The sequence below is a fragment of the Gavialis gangeticus genome, unplaced genomic scaffold (assembly GCF_001723915.1).
Source record: "Gavialis gangeticus isolate Ggan-Ray unplaced genomic scaffold, GavGan_comp1, whole genome shotgun sequence".
Lineage (NCBI taxonomy): Eukaryota > Metazoa > Chordata > Crocodylia > Gavialidae > Gavialis > Gavialis gangeticus.
The window spans coordinates 78,379,799-78,400,541 of NW_017729024.1; the positions used below are offsets into that span (position 1 = coordinate 78,379,799).

Consider the following 20,743-nt stretch of genomic DNA (forward strand, 5'->3'; position numbering starts at 1 on the left):
TTCAATTCTAATTCTTTTACAGATAGACTTTTTTTGTGTCACTGTCACAGCCACAACTGTTAGCATGGGGTGGGCTACAATACTGTTGTACCAGTATTAACCTCTGACCAGACTCTGTTAAAACTAATGAACACCAGTAGGGGCTCTGTTTTACAGTGCACTTTCCCTGAAGTCAAATGTAAAGAACTTCCTTTATATTTTTATTTTGGCTATTAAAAAAATACAAATGAAACATAAAAGCAGCAAAGAAAATACATTGCAGTTACAAATAACATTTTTTAGCTTTGTTTACATATTTGTAGAACTGTTTCAAACATTTCTCTTTTGTTTGTAATAAAGTCAAGCATCTCAAAGTCTCTCCTCATTGTTCTCTTACAGTCCTACTACCTCCTGCAGCTTGTGCTTAAGGAGTCAAATTCTACTTACCTTACTCACAGAAGTATTCATCTTGGCTTCATTGAGATCTGCAGATGAGTAAGACAAATAGGATTTGGTCCAAAGGTATGAAATTAATATGGGAAAATATAAACATAGTTATGACATTTTCCAGTTTAAAGAAATAGGAAAAAAATCCATATTGTTTGTTTCTTCCAAGTTTTTGCTGATTGTCAACTAAATGTATATTTTCACTCTTGCATAGTAAGCTCTGTGTAATATACCATACATAATTGTTGCAATTTTAGTACATTTTCTTATTGTTCATTCATACCTAAAATTGCAATCAAAATCAGAACTTAGGACTTATATTGTAGTTTGTGAACCCCATCTCCCAGGCTTTACTTAGAGAGGCTGCACAAGGAGTTTTGCCTGTGAAAGGTTTGCATGATTGGGCCTATTAAATAATTCCGGGTAAATTAAAACATGTAATATTATTTACTCAGGTATTCAAGCTTTATTGCAAGCATTCAGTCTAAATTTAATTACCAAATGAATACTAGTTTGCACTCACTGTAAAACTCTTGTTATGTTAAGCTGTTAACTGTAAATCTGTCATCTTGTTTTTACTAACCCTCCCTGATTTTTGCTTAGTTTGAAAGTTGGCTCAATTAATTTCCAGCAAAGCATCACTATGTAGTAATTTTTTCCATAAAACCAAATAACTAATCAAGAATATTGTTTGGAGGTGGTTGAGAATACACACCCTGACTGCGTAACGTTTATGCAGCTATTGAAGACACAGAGCAGAGATCAGATCCCTAGTTGTTTGGCTTCTGTGGTATCTAAACATGTTTTTTATTTGGAGCCTAAATGTGATTTTTTTTTATTTGGTTTTTTTTTTAGGTTTTACTTTTCATTTTAACATCTCCTTAACTTTTAGGAGAAATGCTTGCAACTTTGTAGTTTTCGATTACTGACCAAATGTCTTTCTTCTCAAAAATAGATAGCTGTGCTTTTCCTTAAAGGCATAACAATCATCTTTGACATCAGCAACCATAGGTAAAACAGTGAAGGTTATGATGAGATATTGGCTACATAATTGGATGTGTTTACCTGTTGTTTTTGGAGTTTAATGTGCTTTTATATGTTTGTTTTACCATATCACTTGGCTTCTCGTTTAATCATTCCTCTGCTGACAGAGATTGGGGTGGGAAATGTTGGGTTTCCATGGAGAGCTGTGTAGTGGGGAAAAAAGGGAATTTAGAATCAAATTACAGAAAAACAGGCAGATATGGTTAATCTTCAGAGTCACTTGAATTTGAAGCAAAGCCCTTTTAAACATGTTTTTATGTGGGAACAAAAGATATACAGTACAGCTTTTTCAGGTATTCTAGTTAAAATATACTCAAGTGTGTTCGTGCGTGTTACTTTGGTTAGGGCATAGTGTAAGATTTTCTTTGACAGTGTTTGTGTGTAGAGTTTGTGTGCATATTTAGTGTGTGCATGGTTTTGGGAATGTTAGGTATGGCATGCGCATGTTTTATTCTGTGGATAGTAAGTCAAGTGTTGTGGTCTGAGCAAGATTATGTAAACTGCATTTGCTTATAACACTGTTGTGTGCCTCTGGGCTGTGTGGGTATAGGCTGAATTGGAGGTGTGCTACAAGATGAGGGGATATATAGGGTATATATGGTGGTATCTGTAAGGCACTGAGGGACTGTCAAAGAGTGTGCTTAGAAACTGTGTTCGTATAAGTTGAATTGTGGGTGTGCTACAAGGCAAGGCGGGGGATATAGATTATATGGTGGTGTCTAAGGTTTTGAGAGGCTGTCATGGGGTGTGCCTGGGGGCTGTGGGGGTGTAGGTTGAATTGTGGGTGTGCTACAAGGTGAGGGGGTATACAAGATATATGGTGATGTCTATGTGGTACTGAGAGACTGTCACAGAGCGTATCTTAGGACTGTGTGTGTGTAGGTTGCATTGTGGGTTGTGCCTATTGAGTTGTGTGTGGGCTGTGTGTGTGTGGAGTGTCTGGTGGATATTAGGCTCTGGGGGGGGTGTGTGTGAGAGACAGAGAGAGCACAGAGAAGGGTTCAACACTGAGATGAGTGTGTGTGTGTGAGAGAGAGAGCACTGAGGTGGGGGTGTGTGTGTGTGTGAGAGAGGGAGAGATGGGTTCAACAGTGAGGAAACTGTGTGTGAGAGAGGGAGAGATGGGTTCAACAGTGAGGAAAGTGTGTGTGTGTGTGTGATAGCACTGAGATGTGTGTGAGAGGGAGAGCACTAAGCGTTCAACAGTGAGGACAGAGTGTGCGCGCATGTGCGTGTCCGGCCTAGCTAACACGCTGCATGTGGAAACTCAGGAGCGCGACCTGCCTCCTTCCAGGATCTTCCCGCTCTTCGCCTTCAAAATCGAAACTCAAACCAAAGTTTGCAAAAAAAAAAAAAAAAAGACAGACATACTTTGCTGCATTGTCAGCAGCCGCCCGACCCGGCCCTGGGAGCGGGGGGCAGTTGGAGGCCGCGCTCTACCTGCCCGCACCTCTGGGCCCGGCCATGCAAATCGTGGCGGGCGCGGCGACCAATCGGGCGCGAGCTGCGGGCCTTGCGGGGCTGAGCCGGGCACATGCTGCCGCCACCGCGCGCGCGCCTCCCCGCTGCGCGTCCCTCAGCTGCCGCTGCCCCGGCTGCTGCGCCCGGACTGTTACACGCGCTCTGGGCGCACAGATACTACAGCTCGCTCGCTCCCTCCCTCCCACTCTGCGCTCTCCAGGCAGCCTCTGCTCCTGCTTCTGCTGCTCCCTCTCGCCCCTCTAGGACACAGCATTTGCTCTGCCCATTCCTTGGAAGTGGTTTTGCTCCGCTGGGCTCCGGCCCCACTGTAAAGCAGCAGGCAGACTCCTCCTGCCACCCGGCAGGGAGCTGCTGCAAGCTTTCCTGCCGCTCCGCTCCCCTCCCCTCCCTTCCCTGCCTCCCACAACCTCGGACCCACACCCTGGGAAGAGGCAGCTGAGCCACACACCGCCCTCCAAAGACCTTGTGCGATTCAGTGCACCAGCCATTTAGGACTGGGAACAGCAGCAGCAGCTCATTACAAACCAGGACCGGAGCCACACAGCCCTGCCAAGTCGCCTGCTCCTTCCGCGTGGGTTTCAGGCCAGTGAAGTGGATGGAGAAGAAAACAGGGATGCGACTGAGCCACATTTGCTGCATTTTTTATCAGCTGTGTTTCCTGTCAAGTGGAATAATTTCAGGTAAATTTATCCTTCTCTCATGTCTGTGCATTTCCCCTCATTACAAGGGGGGTGGGGTGGGGATATCAGTGGTCCAGCATGTCCTTGGTGCTTTCTCTCCTCTGCTCACGCTAGCCTTACTATGCTGCTAGCCCCTACATCTGTTCACGGATGGATCAAGCATATATAAAAAGGACAAGGAGTGATTCTCAGCTGTGCAGGGCTTCTTGTATTACATCTTGTTCCTTCTGTGCTTATGACTGTATCCTATATTTTCTTATTTCTAAATGACCTAGCCGTGTTGTGTGGCTGTCCACTAGTTGTGAATAACCATCTCTCTATGATTTGTATGTACGTTACCCAGCTGTGGACCCACCGGCTTGACTAGAAATGTCACTCCATAAAGTACTTGGGGAAACGTATGACAGCTTCTACATTACACACAGACATACTTTGCATGAATATGCTCTGAATGTGATCTTGATAGAGGTTTTGTTTTGGTGTGTGTGCACATGCGCACGTGTGGCTCAGGGATGTGTGTTTAGCCGCACTGTAATAATATGTATACTATGATAGCACAGGCAGTCTTAAAAAGGGCTGATGGCAACACCATTTTCATGAATTTTGTCCATTTTTTTTCACTGCAATGTCAACCAGCTTTTATGACCACCTCCCGAATGAAATGTCTTTGAAAAAGTTTTGTCATGTTTTTGCATAAATGATTTTTTTTGGTCTAAGCCTGGCGTTAAATAGGAGGCATTTACTAAAGAAACAAGTATGATGACAGATAGGAATACACACACAGCTTCCATGCAGCTCAGTTTCCAGCTCTGTCTCCAGTGCTTACCAAGAACGGCATCCTGTCTGGGATTCCTCAACAGCACATATGAAAACCTAGTGACTGACTACATGTCACACCGTATAGGGAGGGGAATGCAAATTTGGTATGTTTTGTATGATGGGTTTGGCAGTAGGGAGCACTGACTGTCAGTGCCACCAAGTCTGAATTGTGTGTGGTGGCCTATACTGTGATTTTTGTGAGGTTGTGTAGATGTGCCTTTGCCTATATCGTTTAATCACAGCCTGGCCTTCCTACAGGTCTGCATGCTTCAGGAGACTCTGAGGAATGGGAGATTGTCTTCCCAGCACTGTGGAGCAGGGGCCAGCAGGAACCGGCTGGAGGCAGTGGTGGAGGAGGCAGCTGCAGTACTGATCCCAACTGTGGGAATAAAAGCAGCACGAGCAATGCTCCCACCACCGCTAGTCCAGTGGCAGGCAGCTCCCGTGAGGTTCGTTCAGTCTCCTCTTCAGTAGACAGGCAGCCACAGCCGGCTGGAGAGGCAGCGGAGGAGGAGGACACAGAAGATGAGTATGAGTCTCAGGAGTTCTATCACTGGTCTCCACTTCCTCAAGGATCTGGTGCTACTTCTCAGCTACCCCCACCACCTTCCCCACCTCCACCTCCTCCTTCAGAGGATGGGGATGAGGTGCTGCTGAGAATCCCGGCCTTTGCCCGGGAGTTCTACCTGCTGCTTAAGAGGGACAGCCGCTTCCTGGCCCCTGGCTTTGCAGTAGAGGAGCGTCTCAGGGGCGAGGGGAAAAATCCTCCAGGTGCTGCGCAATCTCAGCCTGAGAGAGCCTGTTACTACAGTGGTGCTGTGCTTCACTACCCTGGCTCCTTCGCATCTTTCAGTACTTGTGGTGGATTGGTAAGGCAGATGCTCCCTTCAAGCAGAATCTCTCTCGCCTCCATTCTAGCTTCATGATCATCTTGTCCTTCCTCCCAGTTCCATCCCATTTCCTACAATCTTTTCTTACCTATCCCTTCCCTCCCAATCCCTGCCTTCCAAGCCTCTCATACTACCCTCATTCCTAATCCCAAATCCCATCCACACCTTCTGAACAGTCCTATCCCTGTCTTTTTCCTGCTCATTACTTTCTCTAGCTTTACCCAACTTTATGTATATTCTGTTACCCAGTCCCAGTCCTGCTCCATCCAAGTCCCATCTCTGTTTGGATTGTCTTCTTTTCCCACTTCCTTCTCAGTCCTCTTGTCCTCCCCATCTTCCTATCCTCAGTATCTCCATTTCCTTCTGTAGTTCCATTTATAATCATCTGATCCTTTTTCCTCCTTCCACTTCCACATTCTCTTTCACATCTGCATTTTCTACCTCTTCCATAGCTTAACCCAATGTCTTTACCATCTCCTCATCTTTCTTTTACCTCATTCATCCTCCTGTCTCCTCCCCCCTCATACCTAGTTGTATGGAGTCAAAGAGTGACTTTCTTTTTTTTAAATTTTCTTTCATAAAATTACAAATTGAATATGTTTGCAGTTGAAATGCTAATACAACTCAACATTTCGGTGTTTTGGTTTGTTTTTTTTTACTCTAGGGACAATGGAGTCTTAAGTGATACCTGGGGCAACTTCCCTTAAGTTACTTCTGATTTACACGAGCATGAGATCAGAATTGGGCCCACAGAAGCAATGGTGTATCATAATGAACTGGAATCCCAGGATACTTAGTAGTGGATGGAAGCAGAACAGGCAGCTAAAATGATATAAAATCTTGGCAGGGTTTAAAACAAAGGCAATTAGTCTTATTCATATTGGGTTTTTATATAGCACTATAAGTATACACTCTTGTAGGACTTCACAAAATGTAAAATAAGAGTAGAGATGGTGATGAAAACAGCTAGCAACACTCACCCTGTGCACCTTGGTTTTTTGTGGCTAGATAGGTGTTGGTCTATACTAACTATACAAGGCTTACTTGGTTTCATTCCAAAATTGAACATCGGACTCAGGCCAGGATAGATTACTTAAGGTTTACATAACTTTTGCGCGAAATTAGCAGTTTTGTGTGGTTATTATGGGAAAGAATGTAAAATGTAGAGATACTGACTTAATTTTCCTTTTCTTGTTTGGATTTATTCAAACCCAAAGCTTATACTAAAACTGGTAGGGGAGGGAATGCTTGTGGATTAATACCAAACACAATATTTGTCTACACTCCTGCAAGGTGAAATCGCCAAGTTTCACACAGCTCTCAGTGGTAGTGGCTGGCATCTAATTATTGATGTTTTGTCAGATTTTCCAAAGCATAGTAGCAGAATTAATTGGTAAGAAAAATACTTGAGTCAATTGAGGGTGGTCTGAAATCTATCAGTAGCTTTTTAATACTCTGAGGAGGTTATTTGGTTTATACTATTTTTGCTCTTGATGCTATTTTACTTCTCTCTAATAATGCATATGTGCAAATGTGCGCAACATAGGACTGAGAAGCTCATCAAAGAAATTAGGTGATAGGTGAATAAAGGTGCATGACTGAACACAAGAACATAACAATTGTCTTTTATTAGGTCAGATCATAGGTCCTTCTTGCTCAATATCCTATTTCACACAGTGGTAGACAGTGGATGCTGAAAGGTACCGTGAGCAGGGTATGACCGGGGTTTTTCCACTGTTCCTCTCTCACTTGCAGCCTCCAGCATTTAAAGTGTAGGAAGTTTTGATTCAGAGGTTGTACCCCTAATTACCATGCTTAAGAGCTACAGATATACCTTTCTTCTAGTAATTTGTCCAATCCCTTTTAAAATCTAGTTAAATTGTGAACTTCCACAATATCTTGTGGCAATGAGTTCCACACTTTACAAGCTGTGTGAAAAAGAACATCCTTTTGTTACTTTTAAACTTACTACCTAATAGCTCCCTTTATGACCCATAGTTCTTCTGTTATGAGAAATAGTAAATAATAAATTCCCATTTACTTTCTCTTTACCATATTTGTAAACCCTTATCGTGTCTTCCCTCAACTGAATGGGCCTAGCCTCTCTGGTCTTCCCTCATATGGAAGCCCCTCTCTACCAGTAATGATCCTTGTTGCTGTTGTTGATACCATCTCTAGTTCTTCTGTATCCTTTTTGAAGTGTGGGGGCCAAAACTGGGCACACTACTTAAGGTGTAGATGCACCATGGATTTATAAAGGGGCATAATAATGCTTTTTGTTTAGTTTACAATTCCCTTCTTAATAATTCTTAACATTTTGTTTGCCTTTTTTGACAGCTGAGCTGATGTTTTTAGCAAACTCTCTGCAGTGACTCCAGATCTCTTCCCTGTGTTGTAACAGCTAATGTGGAACCCATCATAGTGTAGGTATAGTTTGGGTTATTTTTCCCATGCTCATCACTTACCTACACTGAATGTAACCTGCCATTTAGTTTCCCATTGACTCAATAGTGTCAGATCCTGTAGTTCCTCTCAGTCTGCCTTAATCTTTACACTTTGAATAATTTTTCCTCATCTGCAGATTTGGCCTCTTCAGTACCCACCCCCTTTTCTGCATCATTTATGAATATGTTAGACAATGCTAGTCCCAACACAGATCCCTGGGGGATCCCACTATTTACATCTTTCCATGCTGAAAACTGACCATTTATATTCACCCCTTGTTTTCTATCTTTAAACTAATTTCTAATCCAGAAATAGAACTTCCGTGTAATCCTGTGACTACCTGACTTCTTTAAGAACTTCTGAAGGGGGACTTGGTCAAAAGCTTTTCTTGGAAGTTCAGATACAGTGTGTCATTTGGATCACCCTGACCACCTGCTTATTGACACCCCCAAATAACTGGGTAAGGCATGATTTCCCTTTGACAAAACCATGCTGACTCCTCCCCAGCTAGTCTTGTTCATCCACGTGCTGAACAGTTCTTTTTCTTATTATTGTTTCTATCAGTTTTCCAGGAACAGAAGTTAAGATCACCACCCTGCAGTTCCATGGGTCCTCTCTAGAGCCTTTTTAAAATATGGGCGTTACATTGGCAAACTTCCAGTCCTTTGGTACCAAACCTGTTTTTAGTGATAAGTTGCAGATTATAGTTAGAAGTTCTGCAATTTCTGATCTGAGCTCCTTCAGGACCTTAAAGTGAATGCCATCAGGTCCTGGTGAGTTGCTGCTGTTTAGTTTACCAGTTTTCTCTATGACCTCACCTACTGAAATCTCAGTTTGGATCAGCTCCACCGACTTGTCCTTAGAGAGGAGTGGATCTGGTGAGGGAATCTCCCTAACATCTCACACAGTAAAGACAGATGCAAAGAATGCATTTAGTTTCTTTGAAATGGCCCTGTCATCCTTTAGCACCCCTTTTAGACTCTGCTCATCCAAAGGTCCAGCTGACTCTCTGGCAGGCCTTTGGCTTCTAATATACTTAAAGATTTTCTTACTGTAACCTTTTAGATCTCTAGCAAGTTTCTCCTCATATTCTTTCTTAGCTTGTCTTATGGTTTTACATTTGATTTGCCAGAATTTCTGCTCTTTTTTGTTTTCCACATTAGGATTTGTTTTCCACCTTTTAAGAGATGCTTTTCTTTCTATTGATTGACTCTGCAACTCTGCCATTAAAACATGATGGCTTTCTTTTGGTCTACTTTCCATATTTTTTTTCATTTGCGATACACATTTTCTCTGTTAATTCAATATGGTGTTCTTAAGCAGTTCCCATGCTGCTTGTAAGTTCGTCACCTCCTTAGAGGTCCTTTTTAACTTCCATCTAACTAATTCCTTATTTTGGTATATCTCCCTTTTTAAAATGAATGGCCACTAGGGCTGTGCAAAACTGCTGTGTTTCGTTTCGGTTTAGGATTCGGCCGTTTTGGAGGACAGTGATTTGTTTTGGTGTTTTGGCTCATTGTTCCATTTCAGTTTGGCTGAACTTGTTTCAGAGTTTTGGCAATGACTCAGAGATTCAGATTGGCTGGGGAGAGGCAGGCACAGCTGGGTGGCTGCATGTTCTCCCGCTGCTCCTCTGGCTGTGCCTGCCTCTGCCCCTGTGGGGGGAGCCACAGGAGAAGCCCCATGGCTGCCCTGCCCGGCCCTCTCCTCCACCTTGCCACAGCCTCTTGGCACTTTAAAAGGAGGGCTGCAGGGCTGTGCTAGATTATTCCCAGGGAACACCTCCGAAACATCCGAAACATTTTGGATGGTTTAATTTAGATTCGGAGCCTTCCGTTTTGTTTCGGATTCGGTGTTTTGGGCACTGAAAAGGGCCGAAACGCCTCTGAAATGAAATGGCTGCCCAAATTTTGCACAGCTCTAATGGCCACTATTGTAGATTTTTCTTTTTTTATCTCCTCTCCTATATGAATGTCAAATCCAATTGCATTTTGGTCACTATTGCAGAGCAGCTCAGTAACACACTTACCTTTTGAACCAGGTCCTGGGCACTACTTAGGACTAGGTCAGAAATAGCCTTTCCCCTTGTAGGCTTCAGGATTAATTGTTCCAGAAAGCAGTTTTTGTGATGACAAAATAATGGTTTCTGCATCCTGGCCTGATGTTAGATTTAGTGTATTTGTGGATAATTGAAGTTGCCCATTATTACTGTGTTTTCTGCTTTTGTAGCCTCCATTATCAAGTCTGTCTTGCTGCTGTCCAGATCTGGGGCTCGATAGTATATATCCAGACATACTCTTTTTTTCTGTTGAAACGTAATTTCTATCCACAGAGATTCTATGGTCTTATCTTATGGCTTATAAAATCTACGCTATTTGATTCAATTCAATCTTTGATGTTGAGTGCCACTCTCCCACCAATACAACCTGTTTTATTATTCCTGTAATTTGTATCCTGGTCAAAAGTAATATGTATTATAGCTCATATTTGCGAAAGGTGCTGCCTTTTTCAATCTGTGAACTGATCATTCATCATTTAAATATCCAGCAAAGTTCTAGGAGCTACTTCAGTAGTTTTCATAACAACTGGACTTTTCACAGGAATATCAGTTTACTTTTGAACATACATATAGACTAAGCATGCACATACTCAGATCATATGTTATGTTCAGATAAATGCCACTCAGCTGTAAATTATTTTTTCAGGTTTTAAGTGAAATGGTGTTTGATCTTGCAAAACTTACTCATATGAGTTAACTGAGTTTGTAATTAGACTGTTTACAGAAGTAGTAAGTCGTCTTGTAAGTGTTGCTAAATTGGGCCCATAATTAAAATTGGCACAGCACAATATTGACATTATCTTAACAATTCTGAAGTTACACCTTATTCTTTATTAGTCAATACATATGCCTTTTAAATATGTGAGTAATTTTTCTTTTTTTTCCCCCAAGTTCCTTCACTTGCATAAATACTGTATAAATATTGCCATTCCTGTGCTATATCCTCTGCTTTATGCTACCGAAAATAATCGGGAAATATTTCAGATGACACTTTCTATTTTTAAATACATTACAATTCACCTCAGAAATATTATAAAGCGAGTTTAGTTATAATGTGTTTTCTTCGTTTGGATGTACTTAGGTGTGTCTACATGTTCATTAATGTGCTGTAGTTACTGCACATTAAGTTTAGTGCTTGTATAACCAAGTACTAAATCAGTGTGCAGTAACTGGTGCTACTGTGCAGTAGTGCCAGCGCATGACTTTTTAGTAACGCTAACTGCTCAGTAGGCTAATATTACTGTGCAATAGTATTTTAGCATGGTTTTTGCCCTGCATGCTACTGCACAACTAGCGTCTCATGTAGATGCACCCCTTGTGTATGTATTTCCTCCCACACAGCCATTATGAACTTTGAGTTAAGGTTGCTAGACTGCTAATCCTATCAGAAATGAAAAGAAAGAAGAGGAATGAATCAACACCCTCTCTCTCCCCTGCCAAAAACTCACGGTCGGGTATGGACAGCTAAGTCATTTAACCTACTACAGTAAATGCTCTGTTATCTGGCATCCATGGGAAATGGGGGGTGCTGGTTAATCAAATATGCCTATTATCTGAGAGTTATACTTATCTCCAGCCTGGACGGCATCCCAGGGCTTTCACTCTCTGGCATCAGTGTGCCGGGGGACAGGGAGTGGGGCCCTGCGCAGGCTGCTTTGCCCTGGGTCGTGGTCCACGAGGAAGAAGTGGGACTTGGCTCATGGTGGTGAAACCGGAAGTGCCACTGAGGGACTTCCAGTTTCGCTTTTGCCATGTTGATTGGCAGGCTGGTACGTAAGATGACAGATGCCGGTTAATAGAACATTGGAGATGGCAAGTGCAAGATAACACAGCTTTTACTGTATCTGTAGTTCTTCCATCACTACTCCTATTTGGTAGCCTGCTCTCTTCATGTCCTTTTCTAGCATCTGGTGAAGTAAGCTGTTCATTCACAAAAGCTAATGCATATCTGAATCAGTCTAGAAGATGCACCTCTACTGTATTTTCTGGCTGACTTTAAACTAAAATGGCTGACTACCTCTCTCCATTTACCAAATTCACTTCTTGATCTTAAGTTCCCTCCTCTGATGCCAAAGCTTCCATCATTCATTCTATTCTTTAGATACTACTTTTTCTAGTGAATCTCCTTTGTTTTGCCAGGACAGGACATAGTAAGGCTATCTCACTTCAAATATAGTTTAGAAGGACTTAGACCTTTAACTGAGTTTGTAGAAGCCTAGATAAGAGGCCTAGAGAAGGGATGGGGTCATGAATGTATGTACCTCAAAGTGGAACAGGTAATGGGAAAGGTTCCTACTTGAATTATATTTATAGACGATACAGAATCTTCACAGAAAATAAAAATTAAGCCTTGGGTAAAAAATTATAAAGCCCTGAACTGACCTAGTATTTTGATTTGCATTGCAACATGACTTAACCAGCCTAAGTCCTAGTGATATTAGTGAGACTTACGGTGTGTTTACACTGAAACCAAAACCACGATTGCAGATTTTCAGACCTATTCAAGTGTGCTTTAAATTGGCTTGCTTTAAACTGATAGCAGTGTACCTGTGGCAGCAAGGAACTTAGTGTTAGTTATCTGCCTGAATAATTCTCCAGGTTCCTGAGATTTGCTGTCGGTGCTGAAACCCATGCTGCTTTGGCTACCATATTACCTGGAACCCAGGCTAGCTAATTTAAAGCTAGCTTCAGGATGTCTAAATGAGATGTAGTCACACTTTTGTCATTAGTATAGGCATGCTGTGAGCACCTAGTTATGTAAGAGACATATTTATAGTTAGATATATGAGGGCCTTGTTACATGGTAAGTTTGGGCCACTCTGGTTGCTCTTAAAACCTGGATTGTCCATACATTAACACCTGAAACTAAATGAAGTGCTTTTTAGGCAGCTCAAAGCTACATGGCTCCTGGCCTTCCTCAACGTGACTGTAAATGAATATCTTGTCATTAAGGGTGCCTGTAGATATGCAGGGTGCTGCTCTGATGTGCTTGTAATTACAGCATGTTAGAGCAGACTCGATTAATTGAGTCTGCTGGAGCATGCTAATTAGTGTACTCCAGCAACCTCTGCATCTCATGGATTCAATATCCCTGTGCTTCAAAATGACAGTGGGGACACTTTAACTAAAGCTCGTTGAACAAGTTTTATTTCAGGTGTGTCCACTGCCATTTTGAAGCGTGGAATGCTGAAGACATGAGAATTTGCAGGCGTTTTAATAAGAGTAATTCTTGGAGCCGCTGCAAGTAAAGCGCCCTCCCCACCTACCCCTGGAGCACATGTAAAGATGCCCTAAAGCTTGAGAGTCAAAGGCAGGCAAGCATAGTGCTAACCATGTTGCTCCTTGATGGCTACAGAAACTGATTTGCCTTAATGACATTAACCCAATTGGCTGCTAGGTTTGGGCAAGCCTTTGACTTTGACCTAATATAAATAAAAATCTAATACATGATTCCACTACTACAACTATGTAATGCACATTTTAGTCAGATGTGTATGGATTTGTACTGCTGTCTTCCTTCCTGATGGTGATCTGGAAGTCAGCACAAGTTCAAAGTTCTCCGGAAGAGATACTCTGCAGCTGTTAGTATGGCCTGCCTATAGTTCTACATTCTAGTACATACCTAGCACACAATTCTTTTCAATTGCTACTATGTTTGGAACGTTTAGGAGTAGACATTTTAGGTGCTAATCAAGGACTAAATGGAGGGTGGATTGGTATTTTTTTTTTTTAGTTGTTTGTCCAAATAAATAGACTACCTTTGTGTGGGGAAAGAATGGAGGTGCCTTTCCCCTGAGAAGCTGCAGATAAAGAGGATTATGGTGCATGCTGTCAGACAACACAGCTAAGAGTAAAAGTGCATTGAAAGAGAGTTGGAGATAGCTGATAATTACCTGTGCAGTCATGCTGTTGATTGGAGTGCTGCCCTCAAGAATGCCTCATAGAACATGCATGGAGTGCCAGGCTAATGAGAGGGATATTTTGGAGAATTAAAAGCTTAATTCATTTCCTCATTGAAATCAATGAGAATGCTTCCACTGAAATGATTGGAAACAGCATTAGGGTGTACTTACCTAGGACCTAAACAAGTACCAGCCCTATGTAAAATAAATGTAAGTTAGCTCTCTGTCCTGTTTTAGCCCTCATTGTGTTACCCAATGAAAGTATTTCAAATCCTGATCAGTAGTTGTATGAGCAAGTAGCTGCAGATTTACTTTAGCTGTTTCATGTATATCTATGGGTCACACTCCATAAAATTGCCAGCTTTTGAGAATCTTATAGTGAGTAGCAAATAAAGAGTGGATTTTAGTAATTTCTGACAGCAAGACAAGTAGGAAATAACACCCTAGTTAGCTCATTCCATTCTGACAGTAACTTCTGATGGTAACAAATTTACAGTGTACTTCATTTAAGTTCATAACTTTGGAAAAAAGGATTGAAAAAAGGCTATTCACTTACCTGGCTTTTATACCTGCTGGAACTTAGTGTAAACAATGCTCATCGACTAGATGAAAAGTGTGTGCTAAGCTTTGCATGCTTCACTAATACTCCTTACCGTGTTTTTCAAAGGCCTTGGGGCATTAAGAGTAGCCTTGGAATTGACAGGACAAGACGGGACTGGCTTTAAATCTGAAGGTTCCTAGTCAGGGTCATCAACAGAGATCCTAGTTTTCTGTACTAAAAAGTCCCCAAATTCTCTGATTAAAAAACCCCATTAAAATCCTCATTCCGGTCATGGGGCCCTATTCACAGCCTCACCCCTCACCACTGATTGGCTAAGAGGTCTGCTGTTCATGTGGCCCCATTCCTTTCTGCTGATTGGCAGAGAGGGGCAGGGCCTCATAACAGGCAGTCCTTTTGGCCAATCAGAAGTGGAGGGAGGCTGGGGAGGGCTGTCATCTTGGTTGCTTCCATGTGTGTTGGCTTCTCCCCCCACAACTGGCTGCTTTAGTGGCCAGAAGAACTGCTCAGTGGGTGTGTCTACATGAGATGCTACATCACTATAGTGATGAGCCAAAGCAAGTACTAAATGACAGCACAGTAACAACTGTGCAGTCAGGCACTCACATAGGTGCGCCCACTAAGTGTTTATTTTTTTTCCTGGTGATTCTAAAGGTTCTCTGTAAAAACTCAAATTGCACATTTTTCCATGTTTTTCTGTGGCAAATGGATTTCTGGGATCCCTGGTCATCAAGTACATAATTGTACTTAATCTCTATGCAGGTAATTGATGTTTATTACAAATTAAGCAATAAATAACAAAAGATTATAAAGTAAGATGATAAACAGATGGATGGATGGATAGATAACAAAATAAACAACAGATGAAGTAAGCAACAGGTAACAAATTGGGACTGACACTATTATGTAGCTAAGCAAATATGTATTTCTCTGTTATGCAGCTGAGTAAGCAACCAACACTTTATATGGACACTAATCATCAAAATGTACAGTTTGTGTCAGAAGCAAAAATTCTAGTTTTAATTGGTTTTAAAGGCATCTTACATTTTTAGTAAACACAGTAAAAGAGCAGATATTAAAGACATATTAAGGTCGGCATATTAAAATTGAGTGTTATTGTACCCATGATGGTCCAGAAAATATGGGAGAAGCAAGGGTGACTTGAAGAATGGCACTTTGGGTACTTGTTGATGTGCATGATGCTTGCTCCAGTTACAGTGCATTGAAGCAGACTTGATTAATCGAGTCATAGAATCATAGAAAGTTAGGGTTGGAAGGGACCTCAGGAAGTCATCTAGTTCAACTCCCTCTTCAAAGCAGGACCATCCCCAACTAGATCATCTCAGCCAAAGCTTTGTCTAGCTGGGTTTTGAAAACCCCCAAAGATGGATCTTTCACCACCTTTCTGGGTAACCTGTTCCAGTGTTTCTCACCCTCCTAGTGAGAAAATTCTTCCTAATATCTAACCTAGACTTCCCTCCTGCAACTTAAGATGGATGCTTCTTGTTCTGTCATCTAACACTACTGAGAATAGCCTGGCGCCATCCTCTTTTGAACCGCCCTTCGGGTTATTGAAGACTGCTATTAAGTCTCCTCTTAGTCTCCTCTTCTCTAGACTATCTAAGCCTAGTTCCCCCATTCTTTCCTCATAAGTCATGTCCCCCAGCCCCTCACCATTTTTGTTGCCCTCTGCTGGATTCTCTCCAATTTGTCCACATTGTTTTTGTAGTGGGGGCTTCAAAACTGAACACAGTACTCCAGACGTGGCCTCAACAGTGCTAAATAGAAGGGAATAATTACTGCCTTGGACCTGCTGGCAGCACACCTACCAATGCAGCCCAAGATGCCATTAGCCTTCTTGGCAACTAGGGCACACAGCTGGCTCATATTCAGCTTATTGTCCACTGTAACCCCCAGGTCCTTTTCTGCAGAACTGCTGCCCAGCCAGTCAGCCCCCAGCTCATTGTGGCATATGGGATTGTTCTGTCCTATGTGCAGGACTTTACACTTGTCTTTGTTAAACCTCGTGAGATTCCTTTTGGCCCAGTCCTCCAATTTGTCTAGGTCACTCTGAATCCTAGCGGTATACTGCAATGTATCTACTATTCCCCCCAGCTTGGTTTCATCTGCAAACTTGCTGAGGGTACACTCTATGCCATCTTCCAGGTCATTGATGAAGACATTGAACAAAAGCGGCCCTAGGACCAACCCCTGGAGGACTCCACTTGATAACGACTGCCAACCAAACATCGAACCATTGATTACTACTCTCTGAACCTGATGCCAGTTTTCTCTTCACCTTATAGTCCATTCCTCTGGCCCGTAGTTTCTTAGCTTGCCTGCAAGAGTGTTGTGGGAGACTGTATCAAAAGCCTTGATCAAAATCAAGGTACACCACATCCACCCGTCTCCCTGGATCTACAGAGCCAGTCACCTTGTCATAGAAGGCAGTCAGGTTGGTCAGGCATGATTTGCCCTTGGTGAATCCATGCTGACTATTCCTAATCACCTTCTGCTCCTCCAAGTGCTTGGAAATGGATTTCTTGAGGATCTGCTCCATGATTTTTCCAGGGACTGAAGTGAGGCTGACTAGTCTGTAGTTCCTTGGATCCTTCGTTTTCCCTTTCTTAAATATGGGCACCATGTTTGCCCTTTTCCAGTCATGGGGGACCTCTCCTGATCGCTGTGAGTTTTCAAACATTATGGCCAGTGGCTCTGCAACCACATCAGCTGACTCCCTCAGCACCCTTGGGTGCATCCCATCCGGCCCTATGGACTTGTACATGTCCAGCTTTTCTAAGTAGTCCCTAACCTGTTCTTTCACCACTGCGGGCTGCTCATCTCCTCCCCAAACTGTGCTGCCCAGTGGAGTAGTTTGGGAGCTGACCTTTCTTGTGAAGACTTAGGCAAAAGAGGCATTGGGCACCACTTCAGTCTTTATGCATCCTGTGTCACAAGACTGCTTCCTCCATTCAGTAAGGAACCCACCTTTTCCCTGATTCTCCTCTTGCTACCGACATACTTGTAGAAACCCTTCTCATTACCCTTCACATTCCTTGCTAGCTGCAAGTCCAATTGTGCTTTTGTCTTCCTGACTTCATCCCTGCATGCCCAAGCAGTGCTCTTATATTTTTTTCTTAGTTATTTCTTCAAGTTTCCACTTCTTATAAGCTGCCTTTTTGTGATTTCATTTACTAAAGTTCCCTGCTAAGCCAAGTTGTTTTTCTGCCATACTTGCTAGTCTTCCTGTGCATCAGGATGGTTTGTTCCTGCACTCTCAGTAAGGCTGCTTTAAAGTACAGCCAGCTCTCCTGGACTCCTCTCCCCCTCAGTCTGGCTTTGCAGGGGATCCTGCCCAGGAGTTCCATGGGTGAGTCAAAGTCTGCTTTTCTGAAGTCTAGTTAGTACACTCCATCAGCCTCAGTGTCTCATGTATTTAGTGTCCCACAGGTGCTTTAACCAAAGCTTATCAAATGAGCTTTAGTAAAGTGCCTGTGCCACCATTTTGAAGCATGAGATGCTGAATATAAGAGACACTGTAGGTGCTTTAATTAGAGTGGGTTTTGAGAGCTGCTCTAATTAAAGTGCCCCTCCTCACCCACTCCCAGAGCATGTGTAAAGATACCTCTTGTATCTGAAACCTTGTCTGACATCTTTCCAGCTATGCAGGTGGTCCAATAAAAGATATCACCAAAAATCCCATTCTTTCTTTACATATCAAAGCATTACATTACTGAAGTATATTAACATTCCTAAAAAAGACATGGGCCTTCATTCTATGAGAGAATTTTTATCTGCTTTTTTACTGTACTTACTAAAAATCTAAGATGCTTTTGAAGCCTAGTAAAACCAGAATTTCTACTTCTGATACAAGCTGGACATTTAGGTGATTATTGTCCATATTATGAGCTTTAGTAAATATGTGGGAGAGAGATGTTAGAGTAATTGTACCCTTTGATACCTTGGATAGCATACAATCTATCCCTTAGGGCTGAAAAACTTGTTTAAAAACTTAACCTTGGGTTCATGTCACTGAAAAACATTAGCTTCTCTTAACTCTAGTGGTATTGCAGTTAGACTGCAGTGTAAATTTATCCACTGGACCTCCTACACAAATGTTTTTTTAAAAAGAATTAAAAGGTAATTATAGTTTTTGTTCTGTGGAATGGTTAAAAGACAGAGTGCTTCCACAGTATGGTGACAGACAGGGAAAGATGAAGATAGCAAGTATGGTTCATGATCCGTTTGATGCATGAGTGCAAAGCGTTGATAGAGCAGAAAAGGAAACTCTAAAATAAATGGGAATATCTTTAGGGCCTTGTGAAGACTGGAAGGAATAGAATATAGGGGTATAGGTTGTAGCTGTGTTGGTGTGTAGATGAAAAGTTGGCTCTGAATTGAAGTGGTGGGTTTTTAAACCCACTGCTTCAATTTAAGGCCCTTTGAACCCCGGTCTCGTGCACATACCCCACATTTATCTGCCTCTCTGGCAGCGGCAAGGGGAGGGCCAGCTGCCAGTGGGTGGAGTAGTCCCTGGGGTGTGGGGGTGGGGGCCGGTGCTTCCCTCTGCGGCAGTGGCAGCCTCCCCTGGTGGTTTTTGCCCATAGGCACCAGGTTTGGGTGGTTCTAGGGGGCACTGCAGCCATGGAGGGAAGCACCAGGCCCCTGCGCAGCTCAGGCAGGCGGGCTCCAGGCGGGAGGGTGGGGGCAGGTGGTAGGCGGGCAAGATCAAGCTTGCCACTTTTCCTGGGTGGAGCCTGCCTTCTGGGGCTGCTGCCAGGCTGACTGCAGGGCTGTGGAGTTGCATGGAGCCTGGTGCTTCGTTCCACGGCTGTAGTTATTTAAGGCGCACTATGCCACTGAATTTCCTACAGTGGCTGTGATTAATGCACAATACACTGCCAACGCGTGCAAACACCGACAGCATTAAAGCGGTGCAAAAGCATTTAGCCCACTTTAAAGTTGCATGCACACATGCCCCTCGTTTTGTCTACACATGGCCTAAGGACATAAGTAGACTAGGTTCATTGTGTAAATCTGATATCTTTTATTAGAGAAACTCAGATAGTTGGAAAAAAAATTCTTTGCAAGCATTCAAGTACAAATACCCTTTGTTAGGCTGAAGAAGCATCTGTAGTTGGTCTGTGCTCTTTCTGGGTGGAATAGTAAAGAAGCCAGAGGCCAGGAATAGAATATACACATCCTCTTTTGGGAGCTCATCTCTCACTGATCCCTAAAACAAACTGAAGCGATAGTAAGAACAAACACCAAACAAATACTTCAGATCCTTTTCTGCTAAGACCAAGGTTGGTTCATTTAATAGGGTAAACTCTGCTTTCTCAAACTTGCATTGTTGAGGTTCTCTTGTTGCACATTTTATTAACTAAAGAACATAGGTGGGAGGGGTAGAAGCAAGGGTGGGAATTGGATCCCTTACTGAGAGGTCACAGGTTCATAGAGCTTTGCTTTGTTTGCTTTAACTTTACCACTTATTTTTGTTTAAAACATCTTTAAACAAACAATATCAGATTTATCAGCAGTGGAAATTGTCTAGGTGGGACATCAATGGTAATGTTAAATCAAAAGCAGCTTTGATTGATCTGTATGGGAAGTGGATTTCCTCACAGAAAACCAGAAACAGCACTATGAAGATAGAGAGAGGTACTTAGCTGTGTTAGTCTGAAATCAGGCAGAAGGCAGGGTAGAGATACACCTTATAAATTAGTTGAATCAGAAATGCATATACTTTCATGAGCAAGAGCTCACTTCATCAGATATTATCTGTGAAGATAAGCTAACACTGAGACTTTGATGTCATTGCCTTGTATAAAATGGAGGAACCAGTGGATTTCATGCTGGTTTCCTTCAGTGTTTTAGTTGAAATCAAATTTGATTAGTTACATGTCCAATTATCAATAGTATGAGTTGCACTGAAATGGAGAAGATAGAAAAAATAAAGAAAGGTAGATGGTAAAAATGAACAAGCAGAAATGATAACGATACATTTGTACAAGCTAAGCACCGTATAAGAACAAATTATTGCTGTGTAGTTTCTAAACACTGAGTTTACAGGGAGCAGACCACCTAACTGCAACTGTGGATCACTTTTTTACCTTTGGAGGAAACAAAATTAGGAGGTGATGATATTTCAGATGTTTGACTTATGTGACAGAATTACTATGAAACAAGAAAGACCTGATTAATTTATAAAGGACTAGACCTTTTCTGGTTTTAGTTCCTTACTTGCATTCTGGCACTAAGGGGGGGAGCACTAATTCTGGCACTGAGATCTGTTCCTACTCCAATTCCCCTTTCTGAATGAAGAAAAAGCTCTCTTTTTACTTTGCAAAGCTCTCACTTGGTATACCATGATAAGAATAAATATATGTTTCTGCATGGCAAATGTCTCTTGGATTCATAGTTTCATAGTTGGTAGG

The 20,743-nt window shown here is 42.4% G+C and overlaps 1 protein-coding gene across 2 annotated transcripts in view; it reads left to right on the forward strand.

Moving 5' to 3' along the window:
• Positions 1-3,044: 3,044 nt before the first annotated feature.
• The window catches only part of ADAMTS19 (ADAM metallopeptidase with thrombospondin type 1 motif 19), a 310,136-nt gene continuing 292,437 nt past the window's right edge, over positions 3,045-20,743 (forward strand). Inside the window, exons 1-2 of one of the 2 annotated variants that reach the window (XR_002097331.1) lie at positions 3,045-3,632; positions 4,710-5,320. Coding sequence is in view for 1 of the 2 variants with exons in the window: in XM_019517287.1 (XP_019372832.1) it covers positions 3,548-3,632; positions 4,710-5,320 (696 nt within the window). In the remaining variant the exon portion in view is untranslated. The remainder of the gene's footprint in view (positions 3,633-4,709; positions 5,321-20,743) is intronic. The other variant, XM_019517287.1, reaches the window with a different exon arrangement.